Raw genomic sequence first — 25,172 nt, 5'->3', positions numbered from 1 at the left:
ACTACACTATAATAGATCATAAATGTTTGTGTTTCCACATAATCTTTAAAAATGATTAGGTAGGCATATTATTCTATTGGTTAATAGGCCTTAATAATCAAGTTATAGTTGGAATTTGTCCTCTTCCATTTTTCTTTTGCTACATGCGTTTAAAGCTAAATTTCTTTGCTTTAAAATAATATAGGCTGATTGGAAATTTTGAAATTATTATACGTTTTAGTTTCTTGTTTTGTTTTATTTTGTTGTTTGTTTTTTACTAAAGGCATAATGGTTTGTTTTTAAGTTAATATGAACTTTTCTTTATTCTAAAGTGATAAGTAAATATTTAAGATGAGGGAAATGTAAAATGTTTACCTAAAATCATTGTTTCTTAGATGCTCTTTAGAAGATAGTAGTTCTATTTTATTTTGTAAATTCTAGAAATACAGATTATATTGGACCAAAAATTTGAAGTATAAATCTGTTGCCCCAGATCAAGCTATCCTCCCTTTATACTTTTCATCTACATGTAAATCATAACTGATGTGTCTGTATTCTGTCTCATTAGGAAGATTATTTTCTTGGCAAGTGTTTTGATGCAATGGAGGTAGACGCATTGAATTCCTCACACCCTGTGTCCACACCCGTGGAGAATCCCGCTCAGATTCGGGAGATGTTTGATGAGGTTTCTTATGATAAGGTAAAAATGGACTATAATGGACTTAGGCAGTTTGAATACTAAAATTTATAAATACTGGGGTGGAGAGGTTATAGCTAGGGTTGTGGGGTGACTGTTCTTTCATAAGGAGCAATCTGGATTGACTGCCTTCTGTTCTGAACTGAGCTGGCTGGAGTTCACCCGTTTAAGTCTAACTTGCAATTTGTCTCATAATCCTAAAGGTTACTTTTTGGTAAATACTTTATTTACTCTGTTGTAAGTTGAAAATTCATGGCTTACCAAAACTCTTCCTTTTATTTATTGCTAGAGGCCCAGTGCATGGATTCGTGTACTGGTGGGGTCCCTTGGCCTGGCTTGTGGGGATCAGGCCAAAACCAGCTCTCTGACATCCCCCAAGGGGTCCCAGATTGTGTGAGGGTACAGGTCAGGCCAAGGGACACCACTGGCGCATGATCAGGGATGGGGAGGGTCCGCAGGAGGGTTCCAGGGTGTGTCCAGCTCCTCTTGTCCAGTCCCTGTTGGCCGGACCCCAGCAGTAAGCTAACCTATCGGTCGGAGCTTCTGCCCCCTGGTGGTCAGAACATGTCATAGCTATCAGTCGAATGGTCAAATAGTCGCTTAGGCTTTTATATACGTAGATTCAACAAATAGGTCTCAATTAAGCATTGTCTTTGTTCCAGGCAAAAATTCTTGCCCTTGTGTAGCCTAACATTCGATGCCTTTAGGAATGGTGTACATTGTTGAACTGCAAATTATTGTCCAACACAACATGTTTAATAACAGAATTGGAAATAGTTTCCAACATTCAATAATTGGGAGATTTTACATAAAACTCCAGATTTATGGCTTCTCTTGGGGGAGTAGGGGAGGCTTCTGGTCACATGGGGCCTGTTTTTTTTTCCCTTGGCAACATAGGCTGCAGCTAAGTGATGGCTTCTTTATGAGGTCAGATTTCTGCTTTTCCATTTTCCTTTCCAGTGTCACCATTTCTTTTGTCTTCTCACTAAGGTGGAAAATGTGTCGTTTATCATTGTGCTTGGCTGGTGTTTTGTTTGTTGCAAACAAAAAAGTATTTCTTGCTTGGATGTTTTTGTAATAGTGCAGGGGAGATAAAAACAACACAAAAACAGGTATAAATAAACACATAGATCAATAGAACTGAATAGAAAGTCCAGAAATAAAGTACACATAAGTGGTCAATTTACTGTAAAGGAGCCAAGAATATACCTTTGGAAAAGGACAGTCTCTTTAATAAATGGTGTTGGGAAAACCGGGTCCCTAGGAGTTTGACTGTTTGCTAAGATGTGCGCTGACCACCAGGGGGTGGCACAGAATGAAGGAGGGTCCCAGCCAGTATCCGACAGCTGGCAGCTTGGGGAAGAAGGGCTCCAACCAGCCCTGATTGCCAGCCAGGCCCAGGGACCCTACCTGTGCACGAATTTCATGCACTGGGCCTATAGTATATCAAGAAAATAAGTACCAGTCCTGTAGGCAGGGATATACACTTCATGTAGATATTCAGGGATCCAGGCTTTGCCTATTTTGTGACCTCCAACTTTTCCTAGAGCCAAAGGGAGAGGGAGACTACCTCTACCTTAAAGGGACCTAGGAAATTCTTCCAGAAAGGGACACTTTTAGAAAAATTATTCCAAAATAAAGTGTGATGGTGGATTAGATTGAGGAAGTATAGTTAACATTTATTTATACTGTGTTTTTTTGTGTGTGTTTTTTTCAGGGATCTTGTATTCTGAATATGCTTAGAGATTATATTAGTGCCGATACATTTAAACGTGGTATTGTACATTATCTCCAGACGTATAGTTATAAAAACACAAAAAACGAGGACCTGTGGAACAGTATGGCAAGCGTGAGTATGTTTCTGTGTATCTCTGCATTTGGGATTGACAGGTTTATTATCATTTTGGGTATTTTTGTTGTTGTTATGGTTTTGTTGTTTTGTTTTGTTTTTCAATCATATTAATCCCTCTGAGAAGAATCATGAAGGTTTTCTACAGGCCTGCCTGAGAGTGACGTGTATATTTTCGGTTTTTAGATTTGCCCTACAGACGGCTCACAAAGGATGGAGGGCTTTTGCTCTCGGGGTCAACCTTCATCTTCATCCTCAGTAAGTTTTTACATCTGTTCACGGTGCCCCTCCTCGCATTCTTTCCCACCACAGCCTTTGAAGGTTGGCTCTGTGCCAAATTCTCTGAGGCCCTAGATTCTATCACCCTCGCTCTTGATAAGACTGCGTTTAAACCATACCAGACTGACAGCCTTTTACCATTTTTAAAACGTTATCTACACCAGGGAGTCGCACAGCCTCCTTTGGTAACGCGTCTCACCGATACTAATTTCTTCAGCTTCGCTCTCGGTAAGGCAGTGGATTTCTGACAGGTTTCTGTGAGAGTTAGGGCTTTATCAGTCAGGCTGTGTCGATCATTTCCAGAGCTCCTCATCTGGAAGGAAACATGATGGCAGCGAGCATTCCTGAGCACTTACTCCGCATCAGACACGTGCTATGCGCTTATGTGCATTATCGCCTTTCCTCTTCATAGTCAGCCCGTGAGCGGGGCACCATTATCTCTATTTTTACAGATGTGAATATGACATCCAAAGGCATGTGGTTAGTAAATTACAGGGCTGGGATGTGAATTTAGTTCCAACTTGTGTTTTTAACCAATAAGCTATAAAGAATTAAAAAAAAAAATCTGAATCACAGAACAGTCTACATATCTGCTGATCTGGACTTATGGACTATTTTCCTAGGCAGCTATGGGTTAGTCTGGAGATTTTTAACAGAATTCCATCCATCATATTTTTATGTTCTTGGCTTGTTTGTTTTTAGAGGCAGCTTTCTCCAGAAGTTTGTAGGTTAGTTCTATAGCCTGTTTTATCCTTTTACTAACTTTTAAATATTTCCTAAAAGCTTTTCTTAGTATCAAAGAAAATATCCTCTTGTGAGCTCATGACTGCTGTGGAGTGTGGGCCATCTGGGTGTTACCGCTTTGGGCGTTGGCCACTTTCCCTTCTCTGCTTCCATTCATTCATGCGTGCACTTGCCTACTTTGTGCCCAGTGCCACGCCCAAGGTATGCCCAGTAGAACCAGATATGGTACCGGTTCTCAAGACACACATGTTTACAGAAAGAGAACGAGAAGTAACTGTCAGTGCTTTCATGGACCACGTGCTGTGGTTGGAGACAGCGGGGATGGGAGCAGGGCAGGGGCTGGGAGCAAAGGAGGGATGAGAAGGAGCTTCACAGGGGAGGTGGCCCCTGACAGCAGCCCCGTCTGTGAGCAAAAGCTCGGCTCTGCCTTTTCTTAGTTGGGTCTAAGTGGGTCACGCGTCTGTGTGTTTCTGTATAAACCAGCACTGGCAACAGGAAGGCCTTGATGTGAAAACCATGATGAACACCTGGACGCTGCAGAAGGGCTTTCCCCTGATCACCGTCACCATGAAGGGGAGGAATGTCCACCTGAAGCAAGAGCACTACATGAAAGGCTCTGAGGGCAGCCCGGAATCTGGGTAAGGGGCCCTGAGGAAAACTCATTTGGTTGCTTCGGTAACATCTGCCTTCCAGGATAAAACCTTATTTTTGAAATGGTGCCCTTACCTTTATTGCTAAAATGTTTCAATCAAATCTGCATGTCCTATGAAGTTGACTTATACACCACCATCTCCCCAGGAGAATGGAGATTGCTCTAAACCTTGGTTCATCTCGGTGAAGCTGATGATGTATAATTATCATGTTTTGTATTGTACTTTGATGGGATGCAGATGTCCAGTAATTGGCTTGTAATAAGCTCTGATCTAAGTAACTGTCACTAAATTACAACAGTGCCTGGAAATTACAATTTCTGGGAATTAGGGAGAGACTCAATTCTTTTCTTTGGGAAGTTTGAGTTGGATCCTGGAACTTGGTTTGCCAGATTGACAGGACAGAGGACATCACTGGAAATGACACATTGCAGCTTGACTGGCTCTAGATGGACACTATTTTAAAAAGGTTTTGTTTCAAAGTAATTTTACACTTAATAGAGAAGTTGTAAGAAGAGTGCAAAAAATTTTCATATATTTTTAACCCTGATATATGTTAACTTCTTACCACATTTCTCTAAGTAAAGATATGCTTTCTCTATATATCTCTCTCTCTCCATATATGCCATATATATGTGTGATTTTATATGTATGGCTTTCCCCTGTTTGAGAGTAATTTGGAGACATGATAATCCTTTACCTCAAAATCCTTTAGTGTGGTATTTTTTAAAAGACAAGAACATTCATGTATATAACTATAATACAGTTATCAAAATTATGAAATAAATTTGATGCAATGTTATTATCTAATTATTAACTTAAACCTATTTAAGTTTTTCCAACTGTCCTAGTAATAATGTCTTTGTAGCAAAAGAAAAAAATATTCTGATTCAGGTAGAATTCAGTATTAGGGTAACATTGTGTTAATTGCCACATTTCTTTAGTCCTTTTTCTCTGAAATTGCTCCTCAGTCTTTGTCTTTTTTGACCTTGCCATTTTTTAAGAGTACAGGCCAGTTATGTTATGGAATATCCACCAGCTTGGTTTTCTGCTGTTTCTTCATGATCAAATTCAGGTTATGCATCATTAGTAGGAATTCCATAGAAGCGATGTGTTCTTAGTGTATCATTTAGGAGGCACATGATGTCAATTTGTGCCATTACTAGTGGTCACGGTTCTTAAGTTCGGCTCGTGAACTCCCAGCCAATCACTAAAGGCTATCAGGGCTCGCTTGAGCCCAAATTCTTAACTATTTAAGGAGCCTGAGAAGGGTGAATAGTGCCTGGAAAACAAGATAGAGGAGTGTTTTAATCTCTTGTCTGTAGCATCTTTGGTACCATTCTTTCTTAAACTAGCCAGTGCCTGGCACATGATACGTGATTTAATAACTGCTTGATCAGTTGAATCAACAAATGAGCAATTCATCCTCCTTTCTTTTAGGTACCTGTGGCACGTTCCATTGACGTTCATCACCAGCAAATCAGAATCGGCCCAGAAATTTTTGCTGAAGACAAAAACAGGTAATTTGTTGGGGGGGGGTAACTAGGTTAATGCAAGAAGGAATTATAGAAATGTGCAGGATTTAGATACCGCCTTTCTTTGGCTATTTATCTTGGTTAAAATGAAAAGGACCAGGCCCACCTTTATCTTTAGCAGATCCCTGGCTTTCATTTTCTAGTGAAGACTATAGGTTGAAAATCCTATCTGGTTGGGGGGGGAAAAAAAAAAAGCCAGTATCTTGCCAGATAGAGATTAAAACAGTTGATTTATGTAATGATAAAGAGAAGGGATTATGAGTGAAAAAACCCCCATTATTTTGTTAACATTGCTGGGTTATATCGTATGTATGGCCTGAAACGTGGCTGCATTCTTCTCATAGATCTATAAATCTCACGAAATCGGTGCCTAAAACTAGTGTTGGCTTTTGTCGATGGAGATGCTGTTTTTTGGTTTCTAAAAGAAACTTGTTCAATATGCAACTCATTTTCAGTATTAAACTTGCCTGTAGTTTCGTGGTCTAGTCTCTGATCAGAAAAGCTTTCATCCGTCAAGAGAGAACATAGAGCTATGATTTATTTTATTTGCTCTAGATGTGCTCATCCTCCCAGAAGAGGTGGAATGGATCAAATTTAACGTGGGAATGAATGGCTATTACATTGTGCATTATGAGGATGATGGATGGGATTCTTTGACGGGCCTTTTACAAGGAACCCACACAGCAGTCAGCAGTAATGATCGGGCCAGTCTCATTAACAATGCATTTCAGCTTGTCAGGTAACACACACTCCTCAGAGTCTTGGCTTATATCTGAAAGCAGCTGTTATCACTCAAATTCTTGATTTCTAAAGATGGAAATGATTGATTGCTAATAAGTTGGAGGGTGTTTTCCCCTAAGTTCTTCTAACAATCCAAGGTTGCTTGTAGCTGTATGGTTAACCTCCTGTCTGTGTCTGCTGAGTCAGGTAAAGGAAGGCATCTGTATTTTAACCTTTTTCATTAACAAGTATGATCACATGGAGGCAAAAGTGTAGAAAATCAGGAGACTTTCTCCCTGGAGAAGCTACTTAGCTGGTTTCTAAAGAGTTTTCCTGTGGCTTTCTCTGGCTCTGGCCCTGCTTTAGCAGATCTGGTTCCTCCCCTTGTTGGGTTAAAGGGGTTTCCATCCACCCCTGCCCACACTCGGATTCCTGAACTTCACAGCCTCTTAATGGAATACAGCTCATAAAATATTGCCCAAACAAATGAACTTTGAGCTGTTGAGTGTTTACTCAGATTTTTTGCCCCACGACAAAGGTTATTAAGGAAAGAGTCTGCAAGACAAAAACTTACACTTCCTCAGTATTTAGGCAGAACAGAGGTCCTAAGGGGAATCACTCAGGTAGAAAGGAATAATTTGTAGTTCTCCTCATACTCCATGTCCTCTGCTCTAAATGTTAAGTTCTTCCTCATCGGGGCCTCTTGGGGCGAAAAGTAGCAAAGGGGGATAAATATATACCCAGCTGTTTCCTCACGCCTACAAATATTCCCCTCTGTAGCATACTGCTGCTTAAATCTTAGAGGATGTTGTATTTATGAGCATATACCTTACCTCTGAGACTTTTAGCATCAACCCTCTATAACGCAGGGTTTTTATCCATATTCAGTTCTGTTGGAATGGAGAAGAGGATGTGCTGACCCCAGAGACTTATAGTGTCAGCTGAGTGGCAGTCTCTCCAATTAGGCTTCCTGAAGGATCTGTGATCAAAATCCCAACCAAAGATCAGCACACAGTCCAACGTTGCGTAGAGGAGCAGACCCTGCCCTGCTTTGTGTCTGAACCACTTTAGCCCTAGCTCTGTTGTGTTTGAGCAACTCCCTTCACCATGCAAACATGTCAATGTTGTGTTATTTATGATAGAAAAGATACTAATAGATCCTTATTTATGAGGGGTGTTAATAACTTGTTGAATTTTTTGCTGGTAGATTGTTAAAATATTTTTTGAGACAAAAAGTTGATTTCCTAAGTTTTCTTTTAAACCTCTCACCATGGTGTCTCCCGACCAGCATTGGAAAGCTACCGATCGAAAAAGCCTTGGATTTAACCCTGTACTTGAAACATGAAACAGAAATCATGCCTGTGTTCCAAGGTTTGAATGAGCTGATACCTATGTATAAGTTAATGGAGAAAAGAGATATGAATGAAGTGGAAATTCAATTCAAGGTAAAAACCTCAAATAAACTGAGAGGCTACTTAAGTGGTTTGCTTTTATATGGTTGTGCAAGAATTCTTACTGTTGTGTGTGTGTAAATATTATATGTACATATATATATATCAGTATATATAAAAGTAAATAAAAATTAACTCAGTATTTGGATTGACTAGCAAAGATATTTGGTTTTATTTTAGTATTGAAAGTAGACATGGAACTATGAGACTCTGTACTTAATTTTCATGGATTTTTTATTTCCTTCCTTTTGTAAACCTTTTAATTTATTTTACTTCTGTATTATGATGGTTGCTATTAAGATTCTTTGGGACTCAGGTACTTGAAGAAGTACAAAGTTATTTTTTGGCAAAAGGTCATGAAGTACCATTGTAAAATTTGCCTTCAAAATGTAGTCATATAAACTCTTAGTTTATTTTTTAAAAGTGGCAATTTATCTTGATTTTAAGTAGATAAACATATTTATGAAAGATTGTTAAGCAAATACTAAAATAGTTCATAATTTCTTGTGTCTGACAACTTTTATAATGAAACTGGTGCACGAATTTGTGCATAGGTGGGGTCCGACCAGACTAGGAGGAGACACAGTGGTTGGCCATCTGGCCCTGTCCCCTGGTCAAACTCCCAGTTGAGGGGACAATTTGCATATTCGCCTTTTATTATATAAACAGAACTGCATGGTTTTAGAAATAAGAGTTGTTATTACACTTTGTAAAATATCCCCCTCGCCTGAGCGTACTGGATTACATAAAACATGCGGTAATCTGGGACTGTACTGCTGACACTGTGGCTTTCCCTCAGGGCTTTCTCATCAGGCTGCTGAGGGGCCTCATTGACAAGCAGACCTGGACTGACGAGGGCTCTGTCTCAGAGCGAATGCTGCGGAGCCAGCTCCTCCTCCTCGCCTGTGTACGCAAGTATCAGCCCTGCGTGCAGAGGGCAGAAGGCTACTTCAGAGCATGGAAGGAATCTGATGGAGACTTAAGGTGCGTCCTTAGCAAACAGCTAGTTCGTTCATGAAAAGGGGTGCCTTTTCTATTTTCCATCATTGCTGCTACATGTTCGGAGCAAAACCAACTACAAAAAGTCTCCCTGGCCTTCCTTTTTAGGAAAATAAATTACTTTTTAAGATGTATCTGTGTATCTCTCAACTTGCAGTAATGCTAGGAGGGAAGTTCTATGCACAAAAGTCAAATATACGGAGAGTTAGAAGGGGATTAGAATAGTTCCCACTTTATGTGGCCAAGGGTACAAAACCTACCAGAACCGAGACAGCTGCACTGGCAGAAACAGAGGCGATGCCTCACAGTAGTTTCTTTGTGTTTCCAAAGTCCCTGACAGGAGGCGCATAGTAGTTGCTAATGCTACCTAAGTACAGTTATTCCTCTATTTTGAAAATTAATTCTCACTATACTTAGGTATATCTGGGTCTTAAATCCCATCTGGGAAACATTAAGCCCATAGTAAACATGCTTCCATTGAAAGACATGCTTCTAAGTGGTGGTCCCATTGGATTCCTAATGTTTGTTCATGGATTACATCTTGAGTCTAGTTTGAAACTCTTTCTTTTGGCTTGAAGAGTGACCTCCTATTGGGAGTCACCCAGTGTCATTAAAGTGTGCTAGACACATAGGTGTTTGTGAAAGTGGCATTTCATGTTCACATTTTCGAGAAGACTACTCACAACTGAATTTTAGATATTTTCTCTTTGCCTCTTTCAAAAAATTTAATTGAAGGAAAGGTTATTTTTGTTTAGATATCCAGGCTTGCATCTCTGATCATGAGGCCATTTATCAGTTCATAACTAGTCACCATTTTGCATCTCCACACAGTTCCTACAACTCTGACTCTTGCCCATGTGCTCTTTCCCAAAGGCTGCCCAATGATGTGACGATGGCAGTGTTTGCTGTGGGGGCCCAGACCACTGAAGGATGGGATTTTCTGTATCGTAAATATCAGTCTTCTCTGTCCAGTACCGAGAAAAACCAAATTGAATTTGCCCTCTGTATTAGCCAAAACAAGGAAAAACTCCAGTGGTGAGTAATTCATTCATGTTCATGTATGAACAAAGGAATTTAGATCAGATCCTTCTCGCATCTATTTTTGTTCTTTTGAGCAGGAATTGCCTGTTCTGCTGGAAACATTTATATTAGTGGGGAGACAGCTAACGGGTATCATATATATATATATATATATATATATATATATATATATATATATATCTATATATATAAAAGCCTAAGTGACTGTTAAGACCAACTAAATGGGACAACTGGTTGACCAGTCGCAATGACGTGCACTGACCACCAGGAGGCAGATGCTCACTACAGGAGGTGCCCCCTGATGGTCAGTGCACTTCCACAGCCAACCTCCCACAGCCGGCTGGCAGCGTCAGTGTCTGGCATCCGTTTTTTTCATGCCCAGCCCAGTGACTGTCGCCTCCTCTCCTGACTGTGTCAGGGCCTTAGGCCCTGGGCTGGGATGGGGAAATGGGGATGGGTGGTGGTGGATACAGCCCCTTTCTCAGGAGGGCCAAGGGCTGTCTCCCTCCTTGGGGCTGGCAGTCAACCTCTCATGTCCTCTCTACCCACCCTTTGCCCCACACCCCAGATGGTAGGCCCCAATTGGCCTGCTGCCCACCCACCAATAGTGGTGGTGCAGCAGTGAGGGAAGGAGGAGTGGGGGAGGTTGGGAACCATGCAGTAGTAGGTCACTGGTGTCTGTTTCTTCTGCAGCCGGCCCGGTGACCATCACCTCCTTTTCCAACCCCGCTGAGACTTTTGGGCCCCAGGCTAGGATGAGTAACTGGGGGAGGGGGGACAAGGCCCCTTTTCTAGTGGAGCTGAGGGCTAGCTCCCTACGTGGGGCTGGCAGTGAACCTCCTGCACCGGCCAACCTCCTGTGCCCTGTTCTTCACCCCTGGCTGGCAGGCCCCGATTGGCCCATGCTCCCTCTCCTTGTCCCTCCTCTCCAGCCAGCAGGCCCTGATTGGCCCTTATAGAGGGCTAGGCCTAGGGACCCAGCCCATGCACAAATTCATACACTGAGCCTCTAGTGGTAAATAATTAGGGAGAAGCAGGTGTCATGAAAAATATTTAAAGAAGCATATATTTGTGTATCTTTAAAATAACAAATTTAGAAACATATACTTTCTTAGCTCCTTTTATGAGAAAATGAGAGCATATGTGGGAATGTGTATTGTGAATACTGTGTGTTAGTTTTATTGTTATACTAGAGGCCTGGTGCACAAAATTCGTGCATGGGGGGGGAGGGGAATGTCCCTCAGCCCAGCCTGCACCCTCTCCAATCTGGGATTGGGCCTAAATGAGCAGTCAGAAATCCCTCTCACAATCCGGGACTGCTGGCTCCCAATTGCTCGTCTGCCTGCCTTCCTGATTGCTCCTAACCACTTCTGCCTGCCAGTCTGATCACCCACTAACCACTCCCCTGCCAGCTTGATTGATGTCTAACTGCTCCCCTGCCAGCCTATTTACCCCTAACTTAACTCCTATGCTGGCCTGGTCACCCCTAACTGCCCTCCCCTTCAGGGTTTTTCACCCCAACTGCCCTCCCTTGCAGGCCTGGTCCCTCCCAACTGCCCTCTCTTGCTGGCCATCTTGTGGTGGCCATCTTGTGTCCACATGGGGGCAGCCATCTTGTGTGTTGGAGTGATGGTCAATCAGCATATTATTCTTTTATTAGATAGGATAGAGGCCTGGTACACAGGTGGGGGCCAGCTGGTTTGCCCTGAAGGGTATCCCGGCTCAGGTTGAGGACCGCTTGGGGTGTGGAGTGGCCTGGGCGAGGGGCATGTTGTGGAAAAGGCCAGCCATTCCCCCAGCGACCCAAGCAGATTCCCTGATATCTGGAATTTATTTATCTTCTACAATTGAAACTTTGTAGCCTGGAGCAGAGCCAAGCCTCATGCTCTCTCCGTGGCAGCAGCCATTTTTGTTGGAATTTATGTATCTTCTATAATTGAAACTTTGTAGCCTGGAGTGGAAGCCTTGGCCGGCCAGGGTGTGCGGAAAGCTTGGCTTCCTCCATTGCCAGGGAAACCCAAGCCTCCCTCCTGCTCTCTGTGGTTGCAGCCATCTTGGTTTGGGTTAATTTGCATACTATCACTGATTGGCTTGTGGGCGTGGCTGGTGGGTTTAGTGGAGTGATGGTTAATTTGCATTTTACTCTTTCATTAGATAGAATAGCTATAGCAAGTTTACCAGGGCTCTGGTTAACCATCTTTTCACTCTTTGTTATTGACAGGCTGGCTTTAAATTATTTTATGGAATAACTTTCTCATAACTTTTCCAGGGCATATTCATTGCTAGCATTTTTCCCTCTTAATTATTCTAGGTTACTAGACCAAAGTTTTAAGGGAGATGTAATAAAAACTCAAGAGTTTCCAGCTATTCTTCGCTCTGTTGGCAGAAACCCAGTGGGATATCCACTGGCCTGGCAGTTTCTGAAGGACAATTGGAATAAACTTATACAAAAGTAAGTAGTGCCAAAGATTGTGCTGTCCCTGGGGAAGTTCCTCAACATGGCTATTTTTCTTTAAAAAATTTGTTTGTAAAACAACAGTGATCATCCAAAGGGGTTTTTTGACTGAAGCTAGAAAGTAGAGGTCCTTATAATATCCTTAGACAATATAAAACTCTTACTTCATTGCTAGCCCATGAATCTGGAAAACCTGACTAGGTTTTCTGTTCCACCTGGAATAATCCCTCCCCGCACCCACTGACCTATTAGAAGTCTCCTGCTCAGCACCTTTGCTGATTTGCATCTGTCCTTGTCTAACTTGTGTAGCATCATTACCTCTATCATTTTCTCCTGGGTACTTCATCTTTTATTCACCTAGATTTTGCAACTAGATCTTAATCCATTGGAGGGCAGGGATCATGTCCATGTTTTCCATGCCTAACCAGTTTTTACTTAAGTGCTATAATAAAAGGGGCACGTAGAAATATATGTTGAGAGAATGAATATTTCACAATGTAACATGACAGTTTCCATTTCTAGGTTTGACCTTGGCTCTCCTTCCATAGCCTACATGGTGATGGGAACAACAAATCAGTTCTCCACAAGAGCACGGCTTGAAGAGGTAAAAAAAAAAAAAAAAAAAAAAAAAAAAAAATATATATATATATATATATATATATATATATATATATATATATATATATATAGCTTAAGTGACAACTAGCTAATAAGTATGGGGTAGACAAAATATTTAAGGGTGTGACGAGTTAGCAACGAATCTTGTCGCTTAGTAGATGTTCCTTTTGGGTGCTGTAGTGTTGTTAACATAAGCAAAAATCAGCTATGAATGAATTATTATAGTAAAAACTGTGCCTCTTCCCAAACACATAAAGAAGTCCTAATTTTGGCCATTATGAAGGTTAGAGCTTAAAGGCTACTTCGAATACGGAATCCCTGTTTGGGATGATAAAAGTGATCATGGGAAATATGAATGACTGAAGGGATCATCCAGCAGTTATGAAAGAGGCGAGTCTGAAATCCAGGTTCCATTTCCAGGTTCATGATTTCCTGCTACTTATTTATATGCCATTTACTTTTCAGAAAGAATTTTAGGCAACTTATAAGGTCCAGGTATAAAATAAATGTTAACAAAAAGCTGCATAATGGACACAGAGAGGTAACTGTCTGAAGAATTTATGCAGAGGATAATTTATTGCTCTCGAACCCTAACTTTATCACAGCTTCCTAGCAGTTAAGGAAAGATGAAAAAGCAGTATGAGTTATCCCATTGTCCAGTAAGAGGGAACTACAAAAGTGTACTTTTTTTCTGAGTCTTTAACTCTGAGGAATCGGATCGATGGGTTGTTTCTGGTGTCCCTTCTATGATAATGCTTTTCTTAGAATACACAGGAGTCCTTCTGAGCCCTTCTTTTCCTCACATCTAATCCATCCCCAAGTCCTGTCCGCCCTGTCTGTAGCATATGCATCCTATATATATATTTTTTCCGGACACCCCAAGTCTCTCTCCTATCTGATCTGATTTGGGAAACGCAGCATGTCATCTGAGTATTTGATTCAAACCTGCCTCCTTGAGAACATTTTCTGTGCAACAAGCAGCATGATACCGGGATAGAAAAACAGGTTTATCCTACCTTGTTGGACCTTGAGCAAATAATTTCACTTCTCTGGAACTGTCTCATTTGTTAAATGAGGGTTATATCTGCATTGCAGAGGATGTGGTTATGGAATGCGGTAAGGTGCAGAATCTTAAACCCAGCTGTGTCAGGGCTTCAGCCTCATCCATTTAGTCATGCCTATTTGCATTGGTTCTTATTCATCCCTTGCCTTCTTTTCTGTGCTAGAACTGAGGATGTGGCCGTGAATCGAGCAAGCACCCTAAGCTCAGGGAGCTCACAGGTTTCTTGGAAGACAGGCAGTAAACTCTGATGGCTATAAACTGTGAAATAAACTAGGGCTATGACAGTAACTGTGGAGGGGGTGGCCTGCTACACAGAGTGGTCTGGAAAGTTGACCCTTGAGCTGGAATCTCTAAAGGATAAAATGAGCCTTTCCAGTGAGGAGTTGGGGAAAGAGCAAGCCAGGCAGAGAAGGAAGTGCAGAGCTTCGTCAGGATAGGAAGGAAAGGATAGAGAATACCTGAGATGGGGAGTGCGGCTGTGTTTTATAGGATGATTCGGAGATGTTTCAGTGGACATTAAAAGAAATGCAGGTATCTAGGAGGGGAGAGGTTGCATCCATAGAAAACATCAGGTGCACAAACTGAGATAGGCCATGGAAACGAAGAAGCCTGAGATACTTTCATAATAGAGAACATCCTACTACCTTCATTTCCTTGGCCTATCTCAGTTTGTGCACCCGATGTTTTCTATGGACGCAACCTCTCCCCTCCTAGATACCTGCATTTCTTTTAATGTCCACTGAAACATCTCCGAATCATCCTATAAAACACAGCCGCACATCCGCACAGTTGCAAAGGATCCTCTTACGATCCTTTGTCTTCAACCTGACAAAGGTGGTCTAATTGTCTCATTCCCCCAGTAGAATTTAAGCTCCATGAGAGCAAGGGCTTTGTCTATTCTGTTCATCTTCATTCCCTAGAACCCCAAACCAAGCCTGCCATATGGTAAAAGTAGGAGGACGTCTTGAATGAATTCATGAGCAAACAAATGAACAAGTGAGTGAATAGAATATTTTGTTGCCACAGATCTGGTCTATGAACAGCCTTCTAGCTAGTTCCAGCCTGTGGACAACTCTCAGGTCATCACACAGATGACCTCCACTGTAATCCTCAGTGGAGGTCAAGCTTGAGATGTTATGTGCAAGTTAATTTTACAAGCCCGGGTGAGGCTCGGGACGTGACATTTCTTTTGCTTATTCTTCCTATATTCATGGTGTAACCAGACTACATATGAAACTATTCCTTAAAAAATGAATATTTGGCACTCAGATCTTATCTAAACTCAGCCTAGTTTTGAAACCACATAAAGACTCAGAACAACAAATCAGTTCTCCACAAGAGCACGGCTCGAAGAGGTAAATTATTCTCTGCATAAATTCTTCAGACAGTTACCTCTCTCTGTCCATTATGCAGCTTTTTGTTCTTTAACATTTATTTTATACCTGGACTTTATAAATTGCCTGAAATTCTTTCTGAAAAGTATAGTCTGGGTTTGAGGTTCTGCACCTTACCACATTCCATAATCACATCCTCTGCAATGTAGATATGACCCTCATTTAACAAATGAGACAGTTCCAGAGAAGTGAAATTATTTGCTCAAGGTCCAACAAGGTCGGATAAACCTGTTTTTCTATCCCGGTATCATGCTGCTTGTTGCACAGAAAATATTCTCAAGGAGGCAGGTTTGAATCAAATACTCAGATGACATGCTGCGTTTCCCAAATCAGATCAGATAGGAGAGAGACTTGGGGCGTCCGAAAAAAAAAAAAAAAATGTAAGACCAAGTGTTAAAACCAGTTTTGTTGCCAATCTTGTAAGTGTTCTTTAGTGGTGTTTTTAGGTTAGGCAGTTTGGTCAAAGGGTAAGACTGTCGATGAGGTGTGACTGTTGAGGAGTGCTCAGAGTGATTTTTTTTAGCTGAATATCAACTACTCTTGAGTTAAGTGGGAAAGAAGGTTGAGTTGCAACTTGGGACAGAGAAGCAGTGTTTTCTAGGCTGCTGCAGCAGGAGGGCATGCCTCTAAGCTCATTGAAAGTTACACTGCGATAATTTTGAAACAGCCTTACATCATTTAGAATTGGAATTTGGTGTTTTAAACACCTATTCTGACCTCCCTCTTATTTTCAAACTCATGATATTATGGCATGGTGGGATTTTTTCTTCTTTTTCTTCTTCAAGAATTAACTTTCTGGAATCCATGCTGAATAAACAATACATCTTGGCCTAGATTTGCTTTTTGTCTGCAAAATCAAAAATTGATGGATTAATGCTGTGAAAATTTATGGGGAAAGGTTTAGAACCCTGTAAGGTGAAACAGAGTAGCACAGTGATCAACGGTGTGGCAAAGCCGGCCTATTCCTCCTGTGAGCTGAAAGGGGTTCACATACCCAGCGATGAAACAACAAAAATATATTTTCATGGAGATAGCCAAGAGTTTCTTATCACATTAACACCATGGGGAACTTTGTATGGATTTTATCCTAGGGGAACAATACCTGAATTGTGGATTAAGATAATAAAAACTTGGCAAAGTTAAGGGTATTACCACCATAACTTGCTAAGAACCCCATTCCCCACAGTGTTTCTATAACAACACACGAGGCCAGGTCCATGGAGAAAGACTACACTTATGTGGTTGAAACTGTTTTGCTTGGCAAAGAAGACACTCTGCACATTTTGCTGTTCAGATACCATGTTTTAAGAAATTCAGTTAGCATCTGTGTGTCTATAACAGAATACACATTAAACAGACACACTCAATTAAACCTTAATTATAAAGTGGTAAACAGTGAAGTCTTTTAGAATCTGGCAACTGTGAACAAACTAAAAAAAAACTACAGAGGAAAAAAACACACAAAACTTGACATCATGAGGCATGAGCTCATTTCATACAGCTAAGTTTGTGTACATAATCGTATCCAGACACCTGGCACTGCCTTCCGTATAGAATTTTGACAAATGCTGAAATTTCGGCTCCAGTTTTCTTTTAATGAGCCTGAACTTGTATAATGTAATAAAGCAAAATTTTGAAAACTCATTTTCCCCCCTCTCTTCACAAGGTAAAAGGATTCTTCAGCTCTTTGAAAGAAAATGGTTCTCAGCTCCGTTGTGTCCAACAAACAATTGAAACCATCGAGGAAAACATACGTTGGATGGATAAGAATTTTGATAAAATCAGAGTGTGGCTCCAAAACCAAAATCTTGAACTGCTCTAACAGACTGTTTCCTTGTTGGTTCCTGTGATCTGTAGTCACCTACATGTTGTTGGATGTGAATACCTTCTACCTAGAGATGGCTGTTTGGGCTGCCCCCTGAAGACACCTCCTTTTCCTTTAGCTTCTTCCTCATTTGACCAGGCCTTAATTTTCCCATCAATGGGTTATTTCTTTTGTGTGTTTCATTTACAGGTGTTGCCTACAATGTAAACCCAAGAGGCGGGTTCCTCACTATTGAGGAGTAAAGTGCTTTATTCTTATTTTTTATTTTATACTTAAGCCCCTCAGTCTCTAAACCCTTCCCTCCCACCTTTGTCATTCAGAAACTTTTTTGTTAGTCTCCTTGGAACGCTGTGCACGGTGGGAACTACTGAGTGACCATTTGGATCCGCCTTTTAGATACTGTGTTTTAAAAAGATTAAGTTTGCATCTATGTGTATTTATGGAATACACATGAAATAGACACACTCAGAACCAGGGTGTCTGATCTGCTTCTGCCTTCTCTTCTTTGCCCGTGCCCAGGGGCGAATGTGAGGCCACCTCCTCGGGCTTCCTGGCCTCCAGCTTGTGGTCAGTCTCCCGGGAGGGCAGGTTGTGGTGGGGGAGAGGAGGTGGGTGTCCTCTCCGAGGTCCCTTCGGGCTGCCTCAGGCTGGCCTCCACTGCTCTGGAGGTGGCCCCTTTGCCCACTGAGCCTTCTCCATCTCCACGTTCTAGCAACTGCTTCCTTCTCGTCCCCAAAGGGTGAGAAGAGAAGTGGCAGCCTGGCTTTTACCAGTCTTGGCTGTACCTGTGGTTTCCATACATCCCTGTCCTGCCATTGTTTAAAAACAAAACACCACCTTGAATGACACCCTCCTCAAGTAATCCTAATTTGAGTGTCATCTACTCCTCAGGGATCCTGACTGATAGTGTCCCTTCTGAAACGGCAGAGTACATTCAGGTCTAGAGAAGGAACCTGTGGCTTGAAGTTGAACCTGAGAGCTCTTGATCCTTAGGTAGGTGCTTGTTGTTTGGCCTAGTTTACAATTCCTGAATTACTCAGTATTGCCAGTTATTGCCAATAAGCCATCGCAGAGTCTCCTGTAAATGACAATGTATGGTGAAACTGAAACTATTTTATATTCCTCTAACTGAGAAATCTTTTATGAGGTTTTTAATGCAGAATTTTCAAGATAAAGGAATGTGATAGGGAAAATGTCAAAATGTGTTCTCGTACACCAGGAATAGCGACTCTTTCTGGGCCTAAATGCATTTACAATTCCATTTTTAAACATTGCATGGTTTAATGGTTTGAGAAATAGAAACAGAAATCACTGGTAATTGCTACCCCAGGTATTTTCCGTCCAAAAACATACAAAGCCAAGATTTGAATGTAAAATATTTTTAATTGTATTTTACATCTTGATTAAAGAAATATGAAATGTGGAAATAGTGGTCTTCAGTTTGGTCACCTGAGGAACCTACTTTCCAATGCGTTGGGAGAAGTCCATTTCCTAAACGGACACAATATTGCCACAGCAATGTGCAAAACCTGTTCGGTAATAAAAGGCTATAATTTACCTGTAAGCAGATATTTGCCATTATTTCCTCCTAATTAGATGGGTTAAAAGGACCACTTTGGATGCTGAAGCTGACTCAAGCCATCATTAATTACTAAAAAACACCCAACACTTGAAGACATTTCTAATAAACAAAAAAGCGTAGTCAGAGTACGTTAAATGTTTACTTTTACAGGCATTTCTTAACTCTCTGGATTTTGGTATGCTGTTTAAAAATACTATATATGCATCAGGTTAATAACACTGCAGCCATATCCTTGCAAACACATCTGTCAATGTCCAAGGTTTTACCTTTTTGAACAAACAAAAAAAACCCTACTTTGTACTACCCAAATGGAAGAATTAGATATATAGTGAAAATCCCTCAGGAAACATGTGTTTTATTTTCTTGTCAGTGCCTTGAAGAGGTCTGTTCAGTCACCATAACACTGGCTTATATTTCCCAGACTTAGAATAATAGAAAAATGCTCTGTCTCTCTGATGGGACAGACATAGCATTTAAAGTGGGTGACGCTTGAAATCCCATAGGTACTGCATGATTTTTGAATTTATAGAGGGTCTTAAAATTTGACACCCATTATAAGCAGTGTTATTGACACCCATTATAAGCAGTGTTATTGTTTTTGTGTCTCTCCCCCCTTATTAGACAGTATTGGTGATGATATATTTAGTGAAGTCAGCTAAGTCCTAATAAATTAAATCTTCACACATAGGCTAAAGAAGGCTGTGCTCTCTGAAATAAGAAATTCCAAATCAGTGTATGATATGTACCTGATATCTTTTCCTGCCTTCACTACCGGGAAGTAAAGATGAAATTAAATATTTATCAAAATCTCATCAATGACCTCAGTGCTATGTTCATAAGCAGTTCATTCAGAAAGATCTAAGAAACCATTCAAAGTTGCAGGACAACAGAGCCTAGTTCTTAAGTTCCTGTGGGGGAAGGGAGCAAATTTTTAAATTCCAGGTTTCTTTTTTTAAAGCAGAAGTTTGGTTTTGTATTTGATAAACCTAACTTCCCATGAAGCCAGGTGCTATACAGTGCAACAGACTAAGCAAACTGCTGCTGCTCAGGTTTTATATAGAGTGAGTGGAAGCACAGCTTAACATAGTAAACCAACAGAGTTCAAGCCATATGAATATTCTGAGTACATTTTATTCTTGAGACTTGCTATGCGGTGAAATATAGTCTGTACCTTGCTCTTCTGACTTGATTCAAGTCTCAGTATGCTTTGTGAGGCAATAAGGTGCGTAACTCCTAACCTCTGGCAAATAGTTTAACCTGAAAAGAGGTGCAGTGCTTCCTGGTCTGTCCAGGTTACCTACCAATTTATTATTAGCAGCCCAAGAGGAGATATGTGCCCAATGTACAATATTTAATGGGCTTATAGACATTAACCCAGAGAAACATCAAATACAGTTCAAAAGCCCAAGAGGAAAGGGGTAATGAGAAATCAGAACATTGGCGAATGTTTACAGCATTGTTTTCCAAATGCTAACAATAACAACAAATTAAGTGCAAACCAAAAATACTAATGAGATTTACAGGCACTGCGTGTAGGATGTGCAAAATTTTGCAAAGGTTTCCCCCGCCCTCTGTGTGTGTGTGTGTGTGCTGCTTTAAGAAACTATCAAATATATCTTAGAAATATAAAGTTCTTTTCTCTCCCAACTGAAGGCAATTTTTAAAAACTCAAAGTTTATCAATACTCAGTACAATAGCACAGGTGAACCACACAAATTCAATTTTTTTCTGGGAAAAGAGTAACAAACCAATGTTTAGGATGTCAAAACACTCAGCAAAGATCACTGTGTAGAAGCCACCCAGAAAAATTTGTTGTCAAAGCCTTTTGTTCTCCAGAAGTCACCAACCACCAGCTGAAGATTTTATATGTAGATACCTTGAAAAATTCAGACAAAAATCCAGTGAACCACTTTGGTATGTAATTTTTGTAGTTACAAGGTATAATAAGTGTAACATTTAGCAAAAGCATACACACACACACACAAAGAAGGAATTTCCTATTGGTAAATATGAAAGTGAATTATTCATAGAATTTTTTTAAATTTTGGAGGGATTCTTTTAGAGTACTTCTCATCAGCATACCTCCCTCATTATGGAACTAAAAGTGGAACATAGTGAGAGAAATCTATATTTTTATTTCCTTTAGGCTTTGTTTGGCAAGAATTATAAGCTTTTATACTTTATAATAACATCTCTTCTTTCTCATGTTAAGGGTCCAGCTCTCAAGATAGATCTCTCTGAGATTCTCTCATCAATACAAGCTCGTGAGTCAACATAACGTATAATCAAACATAGTATTTGGCCAAAAGTAGCCAATCTTTTCCTTTGCCCTTGGTTCCAAAAACCCTCTACTTTCCTCCAGACCTTAAAGGGTACTTTTCCACACCCATCATGTCTTGGTATCAATAACATAGGGGCATTTGGCTGTAAGAGGTATTACAACATGCTAATTTTGCTTTGCCACAGTAATCTGCAAAAATATGAGCAATTGGGTTTCAAAGTGTCCCCTAGACTTAAGATGGTCATTTTCTTCAAGAGCCTAGCCTAATACTTTAGAGAGCTCTTACTATAAGATTGTTTTTGAACATCCCAATAGCACAATCGTCCCATTTAGTGCTTTTCAGAGAATTACTCTATAGATTTTGCAATGTGCATTTCATGCCAATATTTGAGAACATGAAATACTCAAGAAGCAGACTTAGCTTCTCTCGCCTGTAACACACAGGTTGGTAGAAGGTACCCTTGCCCTCATTTGCAACAAACATTCAACTTACCAAATAGTGTGAACTTTAACTTGTTTGTTTTTCATCAGCTTTTGGCTTGGAAGTTTCCTCCTTTGCCTAAAAGGGAAAGCAAAACCATCAAAAGCTCTTCCTTTTCCAGATTAAGTATCGTAAAACTGATCAACCAGAAGATCCTTCTGAGGAGATGGGCTTCTAAAAATTAAAGGGGCAAAACTTGGTAATCAATTAGGGAAAATGAGATGGTCTTTCTAATTATTTTTTTATTTAGCCAAAGCACTATGAATTCTTCCCCTTCAAGTTTATAAGTTAAAAATAACCTTAAGTGATTCTAAATGTTTTACTCTAGACTTCCTGTTTTAAAAAAAATATTTTATTGATTTTTTACAGAGAGGAAGAGAGAGGGATAAAGAATTAGAAACATCGATGAGATAGCATCATCGATCAGCTGCCTCCTGCATACTCTCCACTGGAGATGTGCCCACAACCACGGTACATGCCCTTGACCAGGATCGAACCTGGGAGCCTTCAGTTCGCAGGCTGACACTCTATCCATTGAGCCAAACTGGTTTCAGCCTTTTTTTTTTTTTTTTTTTTTTTTTTTTTTAAAAGATCAAGGTAATTGAGGAAAAGAATATGTATGTGTTTTTAGATGGAATTGTTCCTTCATTCTGCAGTGATTCCTCTCTCTGCAATGGAGGGAATTGCTGGCCAGCTAACCCATTCAGCATATAGGATTATTATGCTTTCTACTTTTTGTGAAAGGGTTGGTCATATGCTTTCTATAACTGAAGTTAAATAATAAGCAAATTAATCTATTTGAGATAATGGCATGAGCAACTTTGAGGTTTCACACGTAGGTGAGATCATATGTCATTTGTCTTTCTGACTTACTTCACTTAACCTAATGCCTTCAGGGTCCACCCAGGTTGTCACAAATGTCAAGATTTAATTCTTTTTTTATGGACAATAACCTATTGTGCATATATACATCACAGTTTTAAAAATCCATTCATCCCTAGATGGATACTTAGGTTTTCATATTTTGGCTCTGATAAATAGTGCTTCAGTGAATATGGGGGTGCACATATCTTTTTGAGTCAGTGTTTTCATTTTCTTTGGAGAAATACATAGAAGTTAAGATTGCTGTGAAAAATGCCATTGGAATTGTGATAGAAATTGCACTGATAGGCTTTGGGTGGTAAGTACATCTTAGTAATGTTAATTCTTCTGATTCATGAACGTGGGATATCTCACCATTGGTTTATGTTGTCTTAGATATCTTTCAGCAGTCATACAGTTTCTAGTCTGCAAATCTTTCATTTTCTTGGTTAAATTTATTCCTGTTTTATTGTTTTCGATGCTATTGTGCATGGGATATTTTCTTTTTCATATGTTTTATCATTAGTGTAAAGGATTACCAGTGACTTTTGTATGTCGATTTTTTTTTTTAATCCTGAAAATTTACTAATTAGTTCCAACACTTTTTTTGTTGACTTTTTGGGATTTTCTATATACAAAACCATACTTTTTCCTTTCCAATTTGAACATCTTTTATTTTTTTTGTCTTGCCTAAATGGTCTAGCTAGTTCCTCCTATATTGAAGTATTAAATAGAGTAGGTATCCTTTTCTTGTTCCTAATCCTACAGGAAAAGCTTCAGGTTTTTGTGTTTTTTTTTACGTTGAGTAAAATGTCTGCTTTGGGTTTGTTGCATATGACCTTTATTATGTTGAAGTATGTTCCTTCTATACCCTATAGTTTAAGGGTTTTTATCATGAAAGGATGCTGTATTTTAACATATGCTTTTTCTGCATTTATTGAGATGATCATGTGATTTCTATCTTTAATTTTATTTATGTGAAATATTACATTTATTGATTTACATATGTTGAACTCTCCTAGCATCCAGGGATAAATGCCAATCGGTCTTGGTATATAATTCTTTTAATGTGTTCCTGAATTCAGTTTGCTAATATTTTGAGAATTTTTGCAACTATATTCATCCTTACTTGGTTTTGGTATCAAGGTAGTGATGGCTTTGTAGAATGACTTTGGAAGCGTTCCCTCCTTCCTGCTATTTTGGAAGCATTTGAAGAAGCTTAGTGTTACTTCTCGAAATGTTTGATAGAATGCACCAGTGAAGCCATCTTGTCCTGGTGTGTGTGTGTGTTTTGGGAATATTTTGATTACTGATCCAATCTCTTTTCTGGTCTGTTCAGATGTTCTGTTTCATCCTGATTCAGTCTTGGTAGGTAAGAAATTTTACCATTTCTTCTAAATTATGTAATTTGTTGCCACATAATTGTTGATAGTAATTTTTTATGTTCTTATGAATAGTTGTAGTACCAGTTGTAATGTCTCTTCTTTATTTCTAATATAATTTGAGTCTTCTGTTTTCTTAATAAGTAATAAAGATCTTTTTTTTAATTTTTTTTATTTTTTTTAAGCTCCAACTTTTAGTTTTGATCCTTTCTATTGTTTTTCTGGTCTCTATTTTATTTCCACTCTGATTTTTATTTCATTTCAAGTTGGGTTTAATTTGTTGTTCATCTAGTTCCTCAGGGTGTACTAAATTTAGATAGGTTGTTGGTTTTTTTTTTTTTTTTGAGACTTTTCTAAGTTCTTAATATATGTACTTGTTGTTATAAACTTTCCTCTCAGAACTGTTTTTCATGCATTCCACAAGATTTGATATGCTGTATTTCCATTTCTACTGGTTTTGAGATAATTCTTATTTCCCTTTTAATTTCTCCTTTGACCCATTGGTTGTTCAGAGTGTTGTTTAGTTTCCACAAATTTGTAGATCTCTCTTCTTGTTCATTCCTACCGGTAGTTCTATACAATTGCAGTACAAGAAGATAGTTTGTATGATTTCAGTCTTCTTAAACTTGCTAATTTGTTTTGTGTTTTGTCATGATCTATGCTGGAGAATGTTCCAAATGCAGAAGAATGTGTATTCTGCTGCTGTTGGATGGAATGTTCTTTGTATGTCTGTTAAGTCAATTTGTTCTCAAGTATGGCTCAATTCTCACATTTCCTTGTTGACTTTCTGATTAATCTATCGATTTCTGATGTAATATTGAAGTTCCCTACTATATTGTTTATGGTATATCTGTCCCTAATATTTGTTAGTATTTGCATATTTTGATGCTTGGGTATTGGAAGGATAGATCCTTAGAGTTGTTACGTATATCCTCTTGATGTATTGACTGCTTTATCATTACATAACGACCTTCTTTGTCTCTTGTAACAATTTTTGGCGTGAAGTCTATTTTGTCTGATATGGCTACACCTGCTTTCTTTAGGTTTCTGTTTACTTAGAATATTATCTTCCATCCCTTCATTTTGAACCTCTGTGTGTCTTTAGAGCTGAAATGAGTCTCCAGTAGGCAGTGTGTAGTTGGGTCTTTAAAAATCAAATTCGTCTACCTGCTCTGTGGCTTTTGTTGTGAGCTTAATCCAGGTGATTATTGATATGTAAGGACTTACTGATGTCATTTTATATTTAGTCTTCTGGTTATTTTATAATTCTGTTGTTTCTTTTTCCT

General features: G+C 39.6%; 2 protein-coding genes across 33 annotated transcripts in view; one reads left to right on the top strand and one right to left on the bottom strand.

Moving 5' to 3' along the window:
* ERAP1 (endoplasmic reticulum aminopeptidase 1) overlaps positions 1–18,856 on the top strand; it is a 37,184-nt gene extending 18,328 nt beyond the window's left edge. For 3 of the 5 annotated variants that reach the window (XM_036410590.2, XM_045571773.1, XM_036410589.2), the window contains 12 exons: positions 548–679; positions 2,394–2,525; positions 2,712–2,783; positions 4,032–4,186; positions 5,639–5,718; positions 6,289–6,472; positions 7,742–7,898; positions 8,704–8,888; positions 9,777–9,938; positions 12,256–12,396; positions 12,922–13,003; positions 17,141–18,856. In XM_036410590.2, the coding sequence (XP_036266483.1) occupies positions 548–679; positions 2,394–2,525; positions 2,712–2,783; positions 4,032–4,186; positions 5,639–5,718; positions 6,289–6,472; positions 7,742–7,898; positions 8,704–8,888; positions 9,777–9,938; positions 12,256–12,396; positions 12,922–13,003; positions 17,141–17,296 (1,638 nt within the window). In that variant the 3' untranslated portion in view covers positions 17,297–18,856. The remainder of the gene's footprint in view (positions 1–547; positions 680–2,393; positions 2,526–2,711; positions 2,784–4,031; positions 4,187–5,638; positions 5,719–6,288; positions 6,473–7,741; positions 7,899–8,703; positions 8,889–9,776; positions 9,939–12,255; positions 12,397–12,921; positions 13,004–17,140) is intronic. The other 2 variants (XM_036410591.2, XM_036410592.2) reach the window with 2 other exon arrangements.
* Positions 18,663–25,172, bottom strand: part of CAST (calpastatin) — a 113,620-nt gene continuing 107,110 nt past the window's right edge. For 26 of the 28 annotated variants that reach the window (XM_045571790.1, XM_045571780.1, XM_045571787.1 and 23 more), the window contains 2 exons: positions 21,656–21,721; positions 20,462–20,757 (listed from right to left, as the gene is read on the bottom strand). In XM_045571790.1, the coding sequence (XP_045427746.1) occupies positions 21,671–21,721 (51 nt within the window). In that variant the 3' untranslated portion in view covers positions 20,462–20,757; positions 21,656–21,670. Of the gene's footprint in view, positions 18,981–20,461; positions 20,758–21,655; positions 21,722–25,172 lie in introns of those variants that run through there. The other 2 variants (XM_045571775.1, XM_045571779.1) reach the window with 2 other exon arrangements.

This window comes from Pipistrellus kuhlii, unplaced genomic scaffold (genome assembly GCF_014108245.1).
Source record: "Pipistrellus kuhlii isolate mPipKuh1 unplaced genomic scaffold, mPipKuh1.p scaffold_m20_p_4, whole genome shotgun sequence".
NCBI lineage: Eukaryota > Metazoa > Chordata > Mammalia > Chiroptera > Vespertilionidae > Pipistrellus > Pipistrellus kuhlii.
The sequence above is the reverse complement of the archived record's forward strand: the minus strand, read 5'-3'. Positions and strand labels throughout refer to the sequence as shown.